The following is a 20,738-nucleotide window of genomic DNA, read 5'->3' on the forward strand; positions in this document are numbered from 1 at the left end:
TCTGCACTTCCACTGCAGGGGGCGCGGGTTCCATCCCTGGTTAGGGAACTAAGATCCCGTAGGAGGCTGCGTGGCGTGGCCAAAAAATAAATAAATTTTTTTTTTAAAAACGGTGCAGTTTATTATATATCAATTACATCCCAATAAAGCTAATAAGTTGGAGGTTTTTAACAGACCACTTTATTGAGTGGCTTTCTGTTTCTGGGCACTATAAACACCTTTCAAACTTAGGTAGGTTTGAGTAGCCTCTTCACTCAAACTTACAAGGATACATGACCTCTTTCAGAAGTAAGTTATACTCATTACGGCTACAGAGTAAATTTTCAGTGAGCCAATTACCAAAAGGTTTGCAAGAAAGATTTTTATCTAATGCCCACTTCCTCTTGTGAGTTATGCTAAAAATACCTAGGTACATTGAAACTCCTTAAAACCCTGTACCTTCTCAAATCACACAATGTTCCCTTGGGATCCAAGCTCTTTTGTTTGCTGCTGTCAACTCCCACCCACTCTCACTCCGATCTCACTGGTATTCACTAAATCCACAAGCCTCCCTATTCTCTCTCTTTCACAAACATCAAGAAAGGGCTACAGGGATGTTAACCAGCTTTCTACTGAGATGAATTCTGAGTTCCTGAAGGCAAAGAAGTCCACATATACTTTCTTATTGCCTGAGAAAAGGAGACTACACAGTTCTGTGCCAAGCAAGGGCACCAAGCAACTAGAGGATAATCTTATGTAGTCTTTTCCTCTCATATACCAAAAATCACAGCTGATGGGGAGAGAGGAATAAAAAGAAGACAGCTTACCCATGGAGTAGAGGTTGTCAAAGCTCTGGTGCATGCGGATAATCTCATAGTAGAGTTCATCATAACTACTGGGGGTGGGCAGGAATGTATCGCCATATGTGATAAACATATTAAATAGGTTCACAATCTAAAAAAGAAGCAAAAGCCCATAAACAGGTATCATACTATGAAGACCAGAAGAGTATTATCAATAGTGTGCTATAGCCAGCTCTTATTGTCTTGCAAGAGTTAATTGTTAAATTTTCAGAAATTTTGTGAGCTGATTATTAAAGTCATTATTAAAGATTAACTTATATAAACTTGCAATTCAATAAATTATATTAAAATCAAGTTATAAGTACTCAAAACTCACCACTTCCTAATTATTTTCTACTTTTTAGTATTATCAATGCTCTTGAAATTAATTTACACCTCTTGTATCTGTTTGGTGGGAATATCATATAATGGTGTGTTACCATTATCTCATGAAAGACCCCAGGTTCTCCAAAGACATAGGTGAAAGTGGTGAGCACCAGTATAGAGATTCTGATCCAAAGGGAAAATAAAGGCCTGGTTTTCCCTATGACTTAATCCCTAGAATACCAGCTCCTGTCTCAAACCAGCCCACTTCTGCCTTAGGGTACAGCTCATAAAAATAAATATATTTTTTTGCTACTCACCATAAGGGCTAAGGTAAAAATGTTGTGTTTGGCCAGAAGTACGGTCTCATTTGACATAAGGAACTTCAGCAAATTTATCAAGGCTTAAAAAAGAAAAAAAAAAAAAGAGAAGGAAAGGCATCAATAAGGTAATCAAAGCATAATCAATAAAGTTATTAAATGAAAGCAATGAAAGTGAACTAGCTCTACAGAAATCCAAAGAGGGCTAGAATGAGTACATCACAGCCACTAAGGACTTTTTAAAAGCAGGCAAAGTAGGTGTATTTGAAGAAAGCACTGACCTTCCCAAGCACATGTCTGCTCATCTGCCCACAGGTTTTTAAAAATCTACTTTTTGCCACTTCGTAAACAGCAATTGAGGTCAGAAATTTGATTATAAAATGGACATTTTAGTGTTCCAAATTTATTCCTGCATGGTGATTTCCACATCATATTTGCTCAGTTTACTGAGTGTCCCCTTCTCACCCTAGGATGCTAGCATCCCAAGTCACTAAGTTTTCGTTATGTAACTGTTTCAAACATCACTGCTAAGAAGAAAATGTTTTAATTCTAACTGGTCAACAGATGTGCCAGATATACTGTAGAACCTACTGCTTCAGCTCTGTATAAGAATGGAGCTCATGGACCAGAGGGCAGACACCAGAAGCAAGAAGAACTACAATCCTGCAGCCTGTGGAACAAAACCACATTCACAGAAAGACAGACAAGATGAAAAGGCAGAGGGCTATGTACCAGATGAAGGAACAAGATAAACCCCAGAAAAACAACTAAATGAAGTGGAGATAGGAAACCTTCCAGAAAAAGAACTAAGAATAACGATAGTGAAGATGATCCAGGACCTCGGAAAGAGAATGGAGGCAAAGACAGAGAAGATGCAAGAAATGTTAACAAAGACCTAGAAGAATCAAAGAACAAACAACTAGAAGAATTAAAGAACAAACAAGCAGAGATGAACAATACGATAACTGAAATGAAAAATACACTAGAAGGAATCAATAGCAGAATAACTGAGGCAGAAGAACAGATAAGTGACCTGGAAGACAGAATGGTGGAATTCACTGCTGCAGAACAGAATAAAGAAAAAAGAATGAAAAGAAATGAAGACAGCCTAAGAGACCTCTGGGATAACATTAAATGCAACAACATTCACATTATAGGGGTCCCAGAAGGAGAAGAGAGAGAAAGGACCCGAGAAAATATCTGAAGAGATTATAGTCAAAAACTTCCCTAACATGGGAAAGGAAATAGCCACCCAAGTCCAGGAAGCGCAGAGAGTTCCAGGCAGGATAAACTCAAGGAGAAACACACTGAGACACATAGTAATCAAATTGACAAAAATTAAAGACAAAGAAAAATTACTGAAAGCAACAAGGGAAAAACGACCAGTGTCATACAAGAGAACTCCCATAAGGTTAACAGCTGATTTCTCAGCAGAAATTCTACAAGCCAGAAGGGAGTGGCATGATATATTTAAAGTGATGAAAGGGAAGAACCTACAACCAAGAGTACTCTACCCAGCAAGGATCTCATTAAGATTCAATGGAGAAATCAAAAGTTTTACAGACAAGCAAAAGCTAAGAATTCAGCACCACAAAACCAGCTCTATAACAAATGCTAAAGGAACTTCTCTAAGTGGGAAACACAAGAGAAGAAAAGGACCTACAAAAACAAACCCATAACAATTAAGAAAATGGTCTTAGGAACATACGTATCGATAATTGCCTTAAACGTGAATGGATTAAATGCTCCAACCAAAACACAGAGGCTCGCTGAATGGATACAAAAACAAGACACATATATAAGCTGTCTACAAGAGACCCACTTCAGACCTAGGGACACATAGAATGAAAGTGAGAAGATGGAAAAAGATATTCCATGCAAATGGAAATCAGAAGAAAGCTGGAGTAGCAATACTCATATCAGATAAAATAGACTTTAAAATAAAGAATGTTACAAGAGACAAGGAAGGATACTACATAATGATCAAGGGATCAATCCAAGAAGAAGATATAACAATTATAAATATATATGCACCCAACATAGGAGCACCTTAATACATAAGGCAACTGCTAACAGCTATAAAAGAGGAAATCGACAGTAACACAATAATAGTGGGGGACTTTAACACCTTATTTACACCAATGGACAGATCATCCAGACAGAAAATTAATAAGGAAACACAAGCTGTAAATGACACAAGAGACCAGATTGATTTAATTGATATTTATAGGACATTCCATACAAAAACAGCAGATTACACTTTCTTCTCAAGGCACATGGAACATTCTCCAGGATGGATCACATCTTGGGTCACAAATCAAGCCTCAATAAATTTAAGAATATTGAAATCATATCAAACATCTTTTCTGACTACAACGCTAGATTAGAAATCAATTACGGGGGAAAAAAAGCATAAAAAATACAAACACATGGAGGCTAAACAATACGTTACTAAATAACCAAGAGATCACTGAAAAAAATCAAAGAGAAAATCAAAAAATACCTAGAGACAAATGACAACAAAAACACGATGATCCAAAACCTATGGGATGCAGCAAAAGCAGTTCTAAGAGGGAAATTTATAGCAATACAATTCTACCTCAAGAAATAAGAAAAGTCTCAAATAAACAATCTAACCTTACACCTAAAGGGACTAGAGAAAGAAGAACAAACAAAACCCAAAGTTAACAGAAGGAAAGAAATCATAAAGATCAGAGCAGAAATAAATGAAATAGAAACAAAGAAAACAATAACAAAGATCAATAAAACTAAAAGCTGGTTCTTTGAGAAGATAAAAAAAATTGATAAACCATTAGCCAGACTCATCAAGAAAAAGAGGGAGAGGACTCATCAAGAAAAAGAGGGAGAGGACTCAAATCAATAAAATTAGAAATGGGGCTTCCCTGGTGGCGCAGTGGTTGAGAGTCCACCTGCTGATGCAGGGGACATGGGTTTGTGCCCTGGTCCCAGAAGATCCCACATGCTACAGAGCGGCTGGGCCCGTGAGCCATGGCCGCTGAGCCTGCGCGTCTGGAGCCTGTGCTCCGCAACAGGAGAGGCCACAACAGTGAGAGGTCCGTGTATCGCAAAAAAAAAAAAAATTAAAAATAAAAAATAAATAAAATTAGAAATGAAAAAGAAGCTACAACAGACACCGCAGAAATACAAAGCATCCTAAGCGACTACTACAAGCAACTCTGTGCCAATAAAATGGACAACATGGAAGAAATGGACAAATTTTTAGAAAGGTATAAGCTTCCAAGACTGAACCAGGAAGAAACAGAAAATATGAACAGACCAATCACAAGTAATGAAATTGAAACTGTGATTTAAAATCTTCCAATAAACAGAAGTCCAGGACCAGATGGCTTCACAGGTGAATTCTATCAAATATTTAGAGAAGAGCTAACACCCATCCTTCTCAAACTCTTCCGAAAAACTGCAGAGGAAGGAACACTCCCAAACTCATTCTATGAGGCCACCATCACCCTGATACCAAAACCAGACCGAGATACTACAAAAAAAAGAAAATTACAGACCAATATCACTGAAGAATATAGATGCAAAAATCCTCAGCAAAATACTAGCAAACAGAATCCAACAACACATTAAAAGGATCATATACCATGATCGAGTGGGATTTATCCCAGGGATGCAAGGATTCTTCAATATATGCAAATCAATGTGATACACCATATTAACAAATTGAAGAAGAAAAACCATATGATCATCTCAATAGATTCAGAAAAAGCTTTTAACAAAATTCAACACTGATTTATGATAAAAACTCTCCAGAAAGTGGGCATAGAGGGAAACTACCTCAACATAATAAAGGCCATATATGACAAACCCGTAGCAAACATCATTCTCAATGGTGAAAAACTGAAAACATTTCCTCTAAAATCAGGAACAAGACAAAGATGTCCACTCTCACCACTATTATTCAACATAGTTTTGGAAGATCTAGCCACTGCAATCAAAGAAGAAAAAGAAATAAAAGGAATACAAATTGGAAAAGAAGAAGTAAAAGTGTCACTGTTTGCAGATGACATGATACTATACATAGAGAATCCTAAAGAGGCCACCAGAAAACTACTAGAGCTAATCAATGAATTTGGTAAAGTTGCAGGATACAAAATTAATGCACAGAAATCTCTTGCATTCCTATACACTAATGATGAAGAATCTGAAAGAGAAATTAAGGAAACACTCCCGTTTACCACTGCAATAAAAAGAATAAAATACCTAGGAATAAAAAAAAAAAAGAATGGAGCTCATGAAGGGAAAAAAAGCCCTTAACTGTACTAAATATTTAAACAAAAGCGCAGCTTGCTCTGTCCTCTCTCGACTGTGACAACGTTTACTGAAAAGGTCCCCTTTTTGCCTTGTAATCTTTAATGAGGGGAGACAGTGCTAAAACCCAAGCGATCTCAGTCATGAGACTGACTGCCAAGTCCCTAGGTTAACAGTGCAGCTTTAAAGACAGTTTTGCAAATAAACATTAAGCATAAAATAATTTATCAGTTGCCTTATACTCTCTCAACTAAGACTATAAAATAAATTCTGCTTCTCTGCCCATCATGACTACTGCCCCTGTACCTATTTCCCCTGTTTGATGGGGAACTATAAAGAAGGGGTTCAGCAGCTGCAAGTATTTGATGTTCCTTTTGTCTTCTCCCCCTCAACCCTTCCTACTTCCACAGACACACAAAAAAAGGCTTGACCTCTCCTTTTCTAGGACCATATCTGCTTCTTTGCCAGCAAAGAAGTCCATTCTCCCATGCTGTCTGAGCTTTGTGTGAAGTTTACTACTCTTAGAAAAGAGATGTAAGCTTTGATTTGAAACAGCAGGGAATGATGAGTAGAAGTAAGTCTCTCCAGACACTTGCTGCCTGCCACACAACACCCCTCACTCTCAATTCTCTAAAAGCACAGGTACAGTAAAGAAACAGCAGGCAAAAGTACAATAGCTTGTCTATATTCTGTTTCTAAAGCCTGGACCTTCCCTTCAAATACCAAAAAAAAAAAAGAAGGCTTGCTAGGGATGAAGGAGATAGGTATCCTCATTTATGAACTCTTCACCCTGACTCAAGTTCTCTGAGGTTTCATAATGGAAAGGCAAATGATAGGCAGCTGGCCCTTTTGATGTTGTCTGTTAACAAGTGATCTATTGGACTGGACCCCAAAAAAGCTCCATGGGAGCCCATTCTGGATCACACAACCTGCTTAGCTCCTACTAGGAGCCCAGAAAATGAAGGGGACTGGCTAAAATCCACATAAAAATGACTAACCCAAGGGAATTCCCTGGTGGTCCAGTGGTTAGGACTCAGCGCTTTCACTGCCATGGCCTGGGTTCACTCTCTGGTCGGGGAACTAAGATCCTGCAAGCCGGGCAGCACGGCAGCAGGGGGGAAAAAAAAACAAGCACTCACCCAGCCCAAACCTCTCTCCTTAATGAGTAGGGGCTGCCCAGTCCACCCCCTAACCCCAGAGCTTAGAAAAGCCCTATTAATGGATAAATCACCTGACAATAAGACTCCTTAAACTCACCAGAGACAAGAGAAAAGGATGGGTAACACACGTGGCACTCTGCAAAACATAATGGCTAGATAGAGACAAAGCTGCTTTTGCACATATCCAATCAAGGAGGGCTTTTGTCCCAGGCACACACAGCACAAAGATGCAGCCTCAGAAGTGGTTATGTGGTAATTAACGGGTAGAAAACCTGGAGAAAAGGAAGTGAGAGCAATGATTTATTGCTCCTCTGCTAGACTACAGCTAGTCTTGATCTCTGGGATTCAGAGTCAGGGATGACAACGTGATAAATATGAGGGGAGGAAGAGCAATTCTGGCACAGGCCAAGAGGTGGCCTGTGTCCCAATTGCCACAGATGTCAGCAGAGCCAAGCAGTATTGAGAAGGAGAGTCCAGCACTTCAATACTCTGAGAGTCAGTGTCAGGGGAAACATGCATTCTGCCCCTGACAATTCAGGTCAGAACCCCTACCCTCTTAAAAAAGCCAGGGTTTTCTTACCTGGAAGTTATCATTCTCTAAAGGGAATTTAATAGGCAGCTAAAATGAACAAAGCAACCTTAAAATTGGCTCCCACAAGCCTCTGACATCAGGGACCACAACTCCTCTTCAAGAAGGAATGTCCCAAATATCTCATAAAATAATGCTTTTTTCCTTCAACATCTGACTTTGCACTCATTCTATCAACTATTCAGTGTTCTATACACATCACTACACACACATTGTCTTCTATCCTCTGACCCGACGTGAAGGGAGTTCAAAGTCTGTGAGGCTTTGACATAGCTGATTTTAGACTTTTAGAGCTAGAAAGGACCTTAGAGGTCATTTAATCCAACTCCTTCATTTTTTGGATTCAAAAACAACCCCCCACCACCACGCCAACTAGTTAGTGACTAGGCAGGGACTAGATCCTGGTCTCCTGGTTAGTGTTCTTTCTACCATTCCATTAACATAAGATTAAACAAATAAAGGTGCTAGATGCAGTCAAATGTTAAAGGGAAGGAAGCTTACGTATAAATGGTGTGCTTAGACTTCCTGACTATACTGTTACCAACACTTCTCTAGACTGGTTTATATAACTTTCTCCACCTACTGGCTGCTCCAAGGTTATTTTCATGTATTTGATCCCCTCCTTTTCTTGGTCTTCAACTACTTATTAGAGTAAAGATGTTTAACACCTCATTATTACCTTTCTTCTACTCACTCTCAACACTAAAACACACCCAGTAGCTTTTCTCAGCATAAACTGCCTCAGCAGGCCCTCTACATCAGCTCTTATCTCCCTCCTTTAAATCTCACCTTTCACACACCTCTATCTCCCTTTCTGTTTCTGCTTCCTCTCTAGTATCTTTAAAAAATAATAATAAATGTCAACTAAAACTGTTCCTATTTCCCTCACTCAGGGTTGCCTCCTTCAAAATTATGTACTGAAGATGGAATATGATCAGATCTGGACTTCAAATGGAGACAAGATCTCCCTTCTTTATGCAAAATCAGAACTGAAACAAACAAACAAAAAACATGAGTATAAACAATTAATATCCAGGCTTATTCATAAGCTATTATGGTATAATGCTATGAACAGGGTTTAACTGCAGGCCAGAGAATAGCCTTGGGCCAGGGGCAGGTTCAAGGACAGCAGAGATCTGGTACTCGGTGCCAACACACAAGTAGCACAGAGCTCATGTTGGCTGACTCCTGGCTCACCACTCTCCACACACACACATTTTTAGAAAACTGCCCTTGATCCACTTGTCCACTTGGTGCCATCTGGGCACATAACCAACTAAACTGTCACAGAAGTAACAGTACATAGAGGGAAGAGTTAAGATAACTACAAAAGATAAGGGGTTGGTTGTATAAACGTAGTATTGTTAATTAGTCATATGTCTATAAGAGTTTGGTATCAAGTACAATACATGTTGTAGTCATTGTGAAGATAAGAGGGGCAGGATATGCTTTTTTTTTCTTTTTAATTTAACCCTTTGGTTTACCATGTTTCTAATTTTTAAATAATAGTTTTAAAAGGAAGCAGGGGAGAAGGGACTAACACAAGCTCTTCCTCACCAAAGACATGATCCTTAGTCTGAGAGATTTCCAAAGAAAAAGGGCCTATGTTATAGAAACCCATTACTGTGTAAACAGTTTTGCCCATTAGGTGAGCAATGGCTACTCATCCACAAAACAGAATGGCACAGGGACTTCCCTGGTGGTGCAGTGGTTAAGAATCTGCCTGCCAATGCAGGGAACACGGATTCGAGCCCTGGTCCGGGAAGATCCCACATGCCGCGGAGCAACTAAGCCCGTGCGCCACAACTACTGAGCCTGCACTCTAGAGCCCTCGAGCCACAACTACTGAACCCGTGCACCACAACTACTGAAGCCCACGTGCCTAGAGCCCGTGCTCAGCAACAAGAGAAGCCACCGCAATGAGCAGCCTATGCACCGCAACAAAGAGTAGTCCCTGTCCGCCACAACTAGAGAAAGCCCACACGCAGCAACAAAGACCCAATGCAGCCAAAAATTAATTAATTAATTAATTTAAAAAAAAAAAACCAGAATGGCACAGCTTACTGCAGAATATTTTCAGATGACAAGCTTGGTGGTTGAGACCTTCCAGGTCTTAACAGACAATTCTCATTGGCCCCCATCCTTCATAGTCCCAGGAGTAGGCTGTCCCAAAACACCAATGCCAGATAGATATATCATATAGAGAAATGCATCACATCTTTCTGCTGAATGACAACAACTACAAGTCAATAACTGTGTCAGAAGCTCACACAAAGTACAGCGGTCCCTCGGTATCCACAGCGGGGATGGGGGGATGGGGAGCAGGGATAGGGGGATGGGGCGTGGAGATTGTTTCCAGGACCCTCCACAGATACCAAACTCCATAGATGCTCAAGTCCTTTATATAAAATGATGTAGGCTTCCCTGGTGGCGCAGTGGTTGAGAGTCCGCCTGCCGATGTAGGGGACACGAGTTCGTGTCCCGGTCCGGGAGGATCCCACATGCCACGGAGCAGCTGGGCCCGTGAGCCATGGCCGCTGAGCCTGCGCGTCCGGAGCCTGTGCTCCACAACAGGAGAGGCCACAACAGTGAGAGGCCCGCATATCACAAAAAAATAAATAAATAAATAAAATGATGTAGTATTTGCAGTGTAACCTACACACATCTTCCTGTATAATTTAAATCATCTCTATAGATTACTTATAATATCTAATATAATGTAAATGCTATGTAAATAGTTGCCAGCATGCAGCAAATTCAAGTTTTGCTTTTTGGAACTTTCTGGAATTTTCTTTTCAAATATTTTTGATCCATGGTTGGTTGAATCTGTGGATGCAGATATGGAGAGACAACTGTATCTCAAACCTTCCTCTTTTCTACTGTGCTCCACCTGACACCTTAAAAAGAGACACTTAACTACAGAAATCACCTCCCCCAAACTGTATTCTCATCTCTTTTCAAAGGGAGAAACACAAAAGTCATAAATGGCAAGGGAGGTAACATTTATTAGGTGTTTGCTAGATGCTAGGCATCATGTAAAGCACTTAAAGTACATCACTCTCACTGAATCCTATTAATTATCCAATGAAGTAGGTATTAGTGGTCCCAATTAACAGATAACCAAACTGAAATTCAGAAAGATTAAATAAGTTACCCAAAGCCACATACTAGTTGATTACATTAAGGGCAACATACCAAGAAGAAGGTCCATGAACTCCCCCTGCTGAGGTCTATGAAACTGTACTGGTTCCTCCTAAACTTCAATTAAAAAAAACTCTTGTTGGGACTTCCCTGGTGGAGCAGTGGTAAGGAATCCACCTTACAATGCAGGGGACTCGGGTTCAATCCCTGATCAGGGAACTACGATCCCACATGCCGCAGGGGCAACTAAGCCCGCACGCCACAACTACTGAGCTGGCGCACCACAACTACAGAGCCCACTCGCCCTGGAGCCCTTGCGCCACAGCTAGAGAAGGAAAAACCCGCACGCCACAACTAGAGAAAAGCCCACGCGTTGCAACGAAAAGATCCCGCATGCCTCAACGAAGATCTGACGTGCCACAACTAAGACCTGACGAAGCCATAAATAATAAGTAAATAAATAATAAATCTTTAAAAACAAACATTTGTAGAGTGTGCGGGAGCAAGCTATCTAGGGCCAATACCTATATTTACCACCCAAAACCATAACTTTAGTCAGAACTCCACTTAATCAGCCCCTCACACATCCAAGTGACCAAAAGAAAAATCATGTAAGTTCAAGTCCATCTCTCTTGTAAGCGTCTCAGGATTTCACTCCACTGACCTAAGACACTTTAACCTGCACACTCTCAAAAACAAGAGGTTGAAAGCAAGGACTCAAGTATTCGTGCATCAGTATTCATAACAGCATTATTCACAATAGCCAAAAGGTGGAAGCAATACAAGAATCCGTTGACACATGAATAGATAAACAAAATGTGGTATATACATACATTCGAATATTATTCAGCCCGAAAAAGGAAACACAATGAGGACTTTCCCAGACTTTTTCCTATCCTGCTTTGAATTCAAGGGGAGGAAAAGAAGGTAGCAAGTAGTAAGCAGCAAACCATGTTGCCGTGTAGGAGAGTGGAATGAATAATGGATATGGGAACTTCTCCAGAACTAAAACCTGTCCCAGACATTGAAGTAAACCAGGTGCAGAGAGGAACAAGCCAACCACAGGAAGATACAATTAAGTGGTAGCTCAGCGCCTGTCTCAGAGAAGCAGAGGGGAGGTTTAATTACAAAACCAAGTGAATGACATTTAAATAAGATTAAAAACAGGAAGGAGACACAGAGCCTCCAGCAGAGCACAAATAAATGTCTCCAAAGAATCGGGTCAGAGAGAGCTGTCTGTTTGAACAGCTTTTACATGCTATGAAGAGAAAGAGATAGAAAGCAAAGACAGGACTCAACTAGGCCCTATTTTGTGGCCTGGCATGGAGCTAGGATGAGATGCCACAGATCCCAGGTCAAAACCCGATCATTAGGGGATATGGATAATTTCACAGTGACTGACAGAAGAGAAATATTTAGCTCCTCACTTGCTTAGGAGAGAGGTAGAAGAACTCAAATGACAGGCTAGAAATAGCACTAGTGTAACAAGTCAATGCCTCCAAAACCCCAGAGGCACTATAAACTCTAGCCAATTCTAGCATCTCTGGACAAAATCACCAATTACTCAGGGACATTGCCAGCAATCAGCAGGCTCATTGCCGGTCAGCCAAGTGGCACAGGAAAGACTCAGAAACCAACACTTACCAGCAGAATAATTTAAAAATACACTAGGTGGCTTCTCAGAATACAGGCAACTGTCTGGCTGCAAACCCAAGCACCTCACTGAAACAGAGACCAATGAATCAAACAAGAAAATGAAATGGCTTTGGCTGTATGCTATGAGCCTCTCCAGGTGAACAGAGCACAAAAGTTAGTATATCCAGTGGGAGGATTCTGGGAAGGTGGCAAAGCATGAAACACCAGGAATCTCTCTTCCCACCTAGGCAATAACTGCACTGGCAGAATCTGTCTGATGTAACTATTTTAGAACTCTGACCTCTGATGAAGGTTTGCAACTTCCAGAGGAAAACTTGGATGGTAAATTTGGTTCATTTTGGTCAATTTCAACTCTTAGTACGTTAGCAGCTACCTATCACCCAATCCCAGGCCTGTGGTAAGCAGCTGTGCACCTGTTTCTGAAGCAGCTTGCACACAGCTTACAGGAGATAGGGTGGGCAAAAAGGGCCCTGTCTTCCAAATACTGGGGATCTGTGCTATGATCACTGATTGCTGCTTCTAATCACAGAGGTGCAGACAAAGAGGTCGGCAGCCATTTTTGTTGCACCTCCCCTCATTGTTGCAAGCCCTTCCCCCTCCTGATAAGTGACTTCCAGATTTAAGGGGCTAGTGCCCCTTTTTCCCCACCTTCATTTTTTGCTTTTCCCCTTTCAGGAGCCAGACATTAAAAACTAGAATATTCGACACAAATGAACCTATCTAAGAAACAGAAACAGACTCACAGACCTAGAGAACAGATTTGTGGTTGCCAAGGCGGGGGCGGAGGGAGTAAGGGAGGGACAGATTGGGAGTTTGGGGTTAGCAGATGCAAACTATGATATATAGAATGGATAAACAACAAGGTCCTACTGTATAGCACAGGGAACTATATTCGATATCCTGTGATAAACCATAATGGAAAAAAATATACATATGTATAACTGAATCACTTTGCTGTACAGCAGAAACTAACACAACATTGTAAATCAACTATACCTCAATTTAAAAAAAAAAGGTAAATACTAGGATAATATAAACATTAACCAAGAAGGCATTCAGAAGTAAAAAAAACTAGGACATTCAGAAACAACTGCATATTCAGGGAAAATTAGAGAGTGACTGCACATGCCCAAGAAAAGGCTCAGAAGAGACCTAAGAAAACATTAAGTTTACACCTCAGGCTGATCCTCAGCACAGAGACAGCCTACAATCGAAAACAAAACAACAGGGAATTCGCTGGTGGTCCAGTGGTTAGGACTCCGCGCTTTCACTGCCAAGGGCTTGGGTTCAATCCCTGGTCAGGAAACTAAGATCCCACAAGCCGCGCAGTGCAGCAAAAAATAATTATAATAACAAAAAAATAGCTAAATCTGCAGGAAGGGGGAGAATCTGATTTCTTGAACCTTGAGGACATTATAAGTAAAATAAGCCAGTCACAAAAAGGCAAATACTGTATGATTCCACTTACATGGAGTACTTAGAGTAGTCAAAATCATAAAGACAGAATAGTTTCAGTTTTACAAGATGAAAAGATTTATGGGGAACGATGGTGGTGATGGCTGCATTACAGTGTGAATGTATTTAATACCATTGAACATACACTTAAAAACGGTTAAGATGGTAAATTTTATGTTATGTGTATTTTAGCACAATAATAAGTCAGTACGTCAACAAACTGCACTGTCTAAAGGCTCCACACCCCTTGAGATGAACTGGAAAAAAGAACAAATCCTTTCTTTAAATGGAAGTTAGGTTCTGTCTTACCATTTTCCTTGCTGTTAAAGTGTATCTGCTAAAAGAGAAAATAAAATTCTCAACTATCTCCAATTCCCCCTTTACTTGGGGACACTGCAATCCTCAGAATTACCACCCACCCTCTTTACCATGAAAATGAGTTTTTATGTGAAAGTTCCCATATGGAACTTAGACTCAGAAATGCAAGATCCCATACACCTCATTCCTGTGCAGCTGCCTCTAACGAAGCATGCTCAGAAGCTACTGGCTTCTTCTAGGGCCCTATACCACCTGCTTATTTTTTCCAACATTGCCCAATTGAAAGGTAGTCTATAATCACCCTTGAAGAAATCCAGTAGTCAATGAGACCATGTCTCAGTGGAGCCATCTGATGTAGAACCAAGAACTTTAATTTCTTGGTTAAACCAAGAAAGTGGTTTTAGGGAAAACCACTAACAGACTTGTCCTGCTCACTTGAGATCCAGGGAACGATACCTTATGAAACCAAATGATACTTTCCTATACAACCAGTACAGACAGAGCAACAAAAGTACAACTATTCTTTCCTCTGCCTCTTTTAGTTGACAAGATGCTAATGGGCCTATGAGAGGTGACATTTCTCTGGATAGGAAGTGCCTTCATGTGCAGAGAAAAGAACAGAGATTTCTCACTCTTTTAAGGGGCTTTTAGGTGGGAATCTTTTTCTCCCTCTAACAAGCTAAACTTGTTGGAAATTCTTATCTTTTGCTTTTGCCAAGTTTCTAAGAGAAAGATTCAAAATAGTATAAATTTTGGATTTAGCCAAATGTGATGATTTGAAGGAAAAAATGGTTTCCTGGCATTCTTTTTCAATCCTGGGGCTTTGTACACTGCTATACAGAATCTTTATAACAAAATTATGAAAAGAGAGAAATACCTTCTAATGACCCTATATTAGAACATTCTAATTTTGAGAGGAACTGATTATCCACAGAAGAAAGAAGCCTCCATGTTTTTGCACATGGAAGCTAGAGCAGTCTTAATTAGGCACACCAAGCCTAGAATACATCTTGTAACATATTCCCCCAAATCAGAGAAAATTTGGGGGAAATAGGAAGAACAATTTAAAAAGCAATTTTAAGAACAAAATAGCAATAACAGCTGCCAAAATTCCTCTTCCCATATACTCTGTTTACTGCCATGTTCTTTCCCACCTGGATACCCTCTTCAAAACTAAAAGAAACAATATTATAGAGTTATATAAGATATCACCATTGGAGGAAGCTGGGTGAAGGGTACAAGAACTCTCTGTACTATTTTTGCAACTTCCTGTGAGTCTATAATTATATCAAAATAAAAAGTTTAAAAAAGTAACTAAACTAAAAGAAGCAGACAATTAAAAACTCAAAGGATAGTCTCCCCAAATCAGGAGGGGTTGGCAATCTGTCAAAGCTATACCTATTCAAGAACTGCCAAAGAAATCTACAGCTCAGGTCAGTCTTTCTCTTGATAATTTTCAATCCTGTATAAAAACAACTACAGTATAACAAGCTCCCAATGAAAGGTTCTCAATTCCCAGTCTCAAGGTGTACCTAACCATGAAATCATAGGCTTCTGTCAGTGATGAGAGTGCCAGCTGGATCCAGAAAGTTGTGACACCCTCTGGGTTTTCTATTTTTCCCAGTAGGTATCTGAAAGGTCAGGCCATGTACAGTTTCTCTCTTTTTCACAAAGCTGTGAATGCTTTGGATGCTGTTTAGCACAGTAAAGCTGAACAGATTGTTTTGGGGGCTTTGGGGGCCCCTCTTTCTGCAGGGAGGCAAATGTTGCCTAGTGGTCTGCTTCTGAGCTTAGGAGTCAGAAACTCGAAGTTCTAATCATGACTCTGTTTAGTGTCTTGTTCCATGATCCTTAGCAAGTCACTTATCCTTCTATACATTCTCCAACAAATGGTGATAAAAATAATGACTTATCACCCAGGGATGCAGCAGAGGGAAAGGGTAAGGACTGTGAGCCATAGATAAATTGTCAAATATAAAACACCAATATAAACCTGCCTTTAAATCAACCCATGTTTTCAGACTGTGGAAAGCTACACTATTTAAATGCAGGCTGCCTCCCCAATGCCCCTTCTGCCTGCAGTGGAAGTAAAATAAGCTGACTCCATGAAGTTCTGTTCAAGTATTTCCCTCTCTAACAACTACATGCTTCCCTCTAAACATTCTGCTCATTGGTTGGTTAATGGCTTAGAAACCATCTAAGTTTCCATTTTCACTTGGTTAAAAGCAATCCATCTATCTGTAGGTAAGGAAGAAAGAGACAAAGGAAAGAGAAATTATCACTGCTCCCTTTTACAACAACAACTCAAATAAAAAGGTGGGAAGGGGCTTCCCTGGTGGCGCAGTGGTTGAGAGTCCACCTGCCAGTGCAGGGTACATGGGTTCGTGCCCCAGTCCGGGAAGATCCCACATGCTGCAGAGCGGCTGGGCCCGTGAGCCATGGCCGCTGGGCCTGCGCGTCCGGAGCCTGTGCTCCGCAACGGGAGAGGCCACAACAGTGAGAGGCCCGTGTACCGCAAAAAAAAAAAAAAACCCACAAAAGGTGGGAAGAAGTGAGAGAGTAGCACTGACATATACACACTACCAAATGTAAGATAGATAGCTAGTGGGAAGCAGCTGCATAGCACAGGGAGATCAGCTCTGTGCTTTGTGACCACCTAGAGGGGTGAAATAGGGAGGGTGGGAGGGAGATGCAAGAGGGAGGAGATATGGGGATATATGTATACATAGAGCTGATTCACTTCGTTATACAGCAGAAACTGACATAACATTGTAAAGCAATTATACTCCAATAAAGATGTTAAAAAGAAAGAAAAAGATACATGACAACAAATATCCTAATTTTTTTTTGAGATCCAAACACAACATTGTGCTGCTTTAAGAGAATGCTGATTCATCATTAATGGAAATTCTACATACCCATGCATCCATTCATTTATTCATTCAAATGTCTTCTGAGCCCCTATTACAAGCCAAGTAGTGTGCTAGGAATAAAACAATGATTAAAACACAGGCCCTGCCCTCCAGGAATTTTTTTTAAGAGGAAAGATAGATATTTAAGCAAATCATTGTACAGACATATGCAAACCTAGCAAAACAATGTGATATGCTCAAATAGAAGCCCAAAGTTCTGCAGGAATGTATAGGAAACACACATAGTGTTTTTGTTTCCTGTGTAGGAAACAAAACATAGTGACTAACAAGGTCTTTAGCCTCCAGAAGTTGAGAGAAAATACTAAGCTAAAGTTCCCAGGAGGAATGCAGCACAGTCAGTAAATAAAGAAAAACTATTTAACCAAGTACTAAGATGTTCTGTGAAAACAGAATTGGGAGGCCATGGAACCTAAAATTAAGACAGGATTCTTAACATGGGAACATGGATGGGCTTCAGAAGAAAGTCCATGAACTCTCTGAAATTATATGCAAAATATGTATGTGCAAATGGACATTTTTCTGGATGCAAAGATCATATCTTTCATTATATTCTCCAAGGTAAAGAACTATTTCACTAGGATCTTACCCTAAAACTCAGTTATCTGACTCAACTCTCCTGTCTTATCAGAGGAGAGTTTTAAAACCTAACCTTTTACTCAAAATAGGAGATCTGGGTAGCCTAGAGGTCAGAGAAGAGCTTTTGAACTTTCCTTAACTTGGTGGAAAATAGTGACTGCTGAAAATAGGGCAATGAGAAAGGCAAGACTTCTTCCTTTCTATATTCAAGTTGAGGTTAGTCTAAATATATTTCTGCACGTACTCAGATACCATGGTGACAGGCATCATATAAATAGACAGTGGCAGCAGGGAGTAGGTCACGGATTATATCTATAAAACCAACATATCAGGCAGGATTAAACCCCCAACTAATACAGCTGGCTCCTCCTCATCCATAAAACCAAGCCTGAGAATTCCATATGGGAATTTGGAGGGGGACCTCTGGCTACCTCCCCAATAACAAAGAGCTACTGTAGTCAAACAGTATAAGAATAAAAATCACCACTCAAAGTGCAGTGAGACTAAACGCCCCCATTCCAAATAACAAAAGGCATCTGCACCCCAGTCCACTGCTTCCTAGACACCCTAGGTCTCCCGTGTGTCTTATCTAACAACACATGCCCTACCAGTTTTATTTATAAGTATAATTCAACTAATTGTTTGCAGCACATGTATGGGCAAGCATCTGTACGCATAAGCATATTTGCCATGATGAGTTTCACACACCTCCCTCAAATCCATAAGTCTAGAAGGCAAAGAAAGAGTGAAAACACGGGCAAGCCAACATATGAGGGGCAGTACCAGCCAAGGAGTGGGTGGGTCCTCCACAGCCACATTTATATTCACTGACTGCAATATTATACATTACTATAGGCTCTGATGCATCAGATGTAGCCTAGTATTTTGCAGCTTTCCTTAACACCTGCTGCTCTGCATCTCACTGTATATACTCCATGTATGAACACAGGGAGACAGGTTCCAGGAGGGCTCACCCAGTCTACGTAGGAAAAGGAGCTAACCTCACTTGGCAAAGAACTCTAGTACAAATGCCTATGCCTTAGGAAAAAGCAGCCATCCAACTCTCATCAATGACACTCATATACACCTCTTCTCAAAGTATCAAGGGCCTTAGAATGCCAATCAGTCAGTCTTGAGGTGGCAAATAATTTTTTTTTAAGTCTTTACTGAATTTGTTACAATGTTGCTTCTGGGTTTTTTTTAATGTTTTAGGTTTTGTTTTTTTTTATGTTTTGGTTTTTTGGCTCGGAGGCATGTGGGATCTTAGCTCCCCAACCAGGGATCGAACCCGCACTCCCTTCATTGGAAGGCAAAGTCGTAACCACTGGACTGCCAGGGAAGTCCCAAGATAGCAAATAATTATACATAGAGCTGAACACGACATAAAGTACTCAAAGAAATAAAGTCAACTGACCAACGTAGGATAAAGAATGGTCTCTTGCCTCATAGTTTTCTAGCTAGGTTAGTGAATGCTAAGATCCAGAAAAGATAAATATAAAAGACACTTTTTTATCTCTTTAAAAGATAATTGCCTCTTTAAATAAAAATGACAGAAATGTATCTTGGGGTTCATGACATATGTAAAAGTAAAATGTATGACAACAATAGCACAAAGGACAGAATGCAAGGTGGTGGTAGGAGAATAATGGAAAGCCCTGGGCCCCAGGGAGACAGACCAGAGTGAATGGGAGAATGCAATGGAAAAGGCAACGACAGGACAATGAGGAAGAGGACAACAGATGAAGAGGATAGGAGAAAAGCCAGAGAGATCCCAGGGGCCAGAGACAGGGTGGCTAGCATAGAAAGAAAAGAAAATAGAATTAAATAGAAAATAAAACCAGAAGAGGATCAAAGGCAGGCAGAAATAATAACTACCACCAACTCTTTAGTACAATGCATAACTTCATCCCAGTTATAGACATAAACCATTTGTACTTGCTGTAAGTCCTACAATTATACCAATATCCAGAGATTTGCATCATTTTTGTTTTCTCTTTAATCCTAAATTTTTAGAACCTAATAATCATACAACTATCCATAGGCAACCAAATAGTCCTTAATATTAAAAAGCACTGTTCTGACCTAAGAAATTCTACTAACTTTAGTCATTTCAATCTCTTTTGATCTCTCTTTAGCTCTTCTGACATTCCCTCAATTTCAAACTCTCACATAATCATACTCTTCTCCTAAAATATCAAAATGCCACTATTGCCACTTACTGTTATTCTCCTACTCCCCCTTCACCACCATAGGCAGTAACTGCAAAAAACTTGCTAATCCATTAATTAAAGATCTCTACTTTACATTATGAAGGACTAAATTTAGAAAGCCAAATTGGGTTGGGAGGAAACCATGTGTCACAACAAGTGAGATGAATTCCATGGGAGGGTGTGGGGTTACTGACCCATTTCTCATAAAGCCTCTGACACTAACACACCCTTGTCTGCTCAGAATACAGAGAAGCTCTCCCAAGGGTGGGGCAACAATTTACCACTATAATCATCTGGAGAAGACTTTATTGTACCATCAGGTCACAAAAGCCACAGGACCTATCAGCAAGCAAATGCCTCAGGAAAAATGTCTCCTCTGCTTTTCTGAAACCTCCAATTTAGTTGCACAAAAGAAATGGGTGGCAAGCCAGCATTAATTGTACCCTTAGAGAAGAGCCACTTCCCTCCTACAGGGGTGGAGTGACTTTACTGAGCTACCAAATGGATACAAAGACAAAAGTAAACACTAATTTGCTGTTTTTGTCTCTGGCACAGGAGGAGTGGTAAAATTGACACTGTCTGTAAACAGTAATAATGCCAGATATAACACAAAGAACAGGATTCCCCCCATCTCTCCACCCCCTCCCCACCTCCTCTCCCTAAGACATTCCTCCTGAGATTACTCATCCTGAGGAAACACACAGAAGCCTCCCTATAGTCCATATGCTGCTACCAAATGGAACCAAGGGAGAATCCAAGTTTGTACTGACTCCCCATTGGAAGAATCAATGGAACTCAAATATTTGTTTCTACCAGCTGACAAAAATTACAGGGAGGAGAAGGAACAAGACAGAAAGTATGAAATAATGGTATGTGACATGGCCAGGTTTGGATTAGAACAAGGCTGAAATGACAAAAAGAAGAGTTGAAAATAGAAGCATC

General features: G+C 40.3%; 1 protein-coding gene across 8 annotated transcripts in view; it reads right to left on the minus strand.

The window, feature by feature from the left end:
* The window catches only part of ARMH3 (armadillo like helical domain containing 3), a 169,716-nt gene that overhangs the window by 87,249 nt on the left and 61,729 nt on the right, over positions 1 to 20,738 (minus strand). For 7 of the 8 annotated variants that reach the window (XM_049696927.1, XM_049696930.1, XM_049696928.1 and 4 more), the window contains 2 exons: positions 1,466 to 1,548; positions 807 to 933 (listed from right to left, as the gene is read on the minus strand). The exons of the other annotated variant lie outside the window; for it this stretch is intronic. In XM_049696927.1, coding sequence (XP_049552884.1) covers positions 807 to 933; positions 1,466 to 1,548 — 210 coding nt within the window. The remainder of the gene's footprint in view (positions 1 to 806; positions 934 to 1,465; positions 1,549 to 20,738) is intronic. 8 annotated transcript variants of the gene reach the window in all.

The sequence above is a fragment of the Orcinus orca genome, chromosome 14, assembly GCF_937001465.1.
Source record: "Orcinus orca chromosome 14, mOrcOrc1.1, whole genome shotgun sequence".
Classification (NCBI taxonomy): Eukaryota; Metazoa; Chordata; class Mammalia; order Artiodactyla; family Delphinidae; genus Orcinus; species Orcinus orca.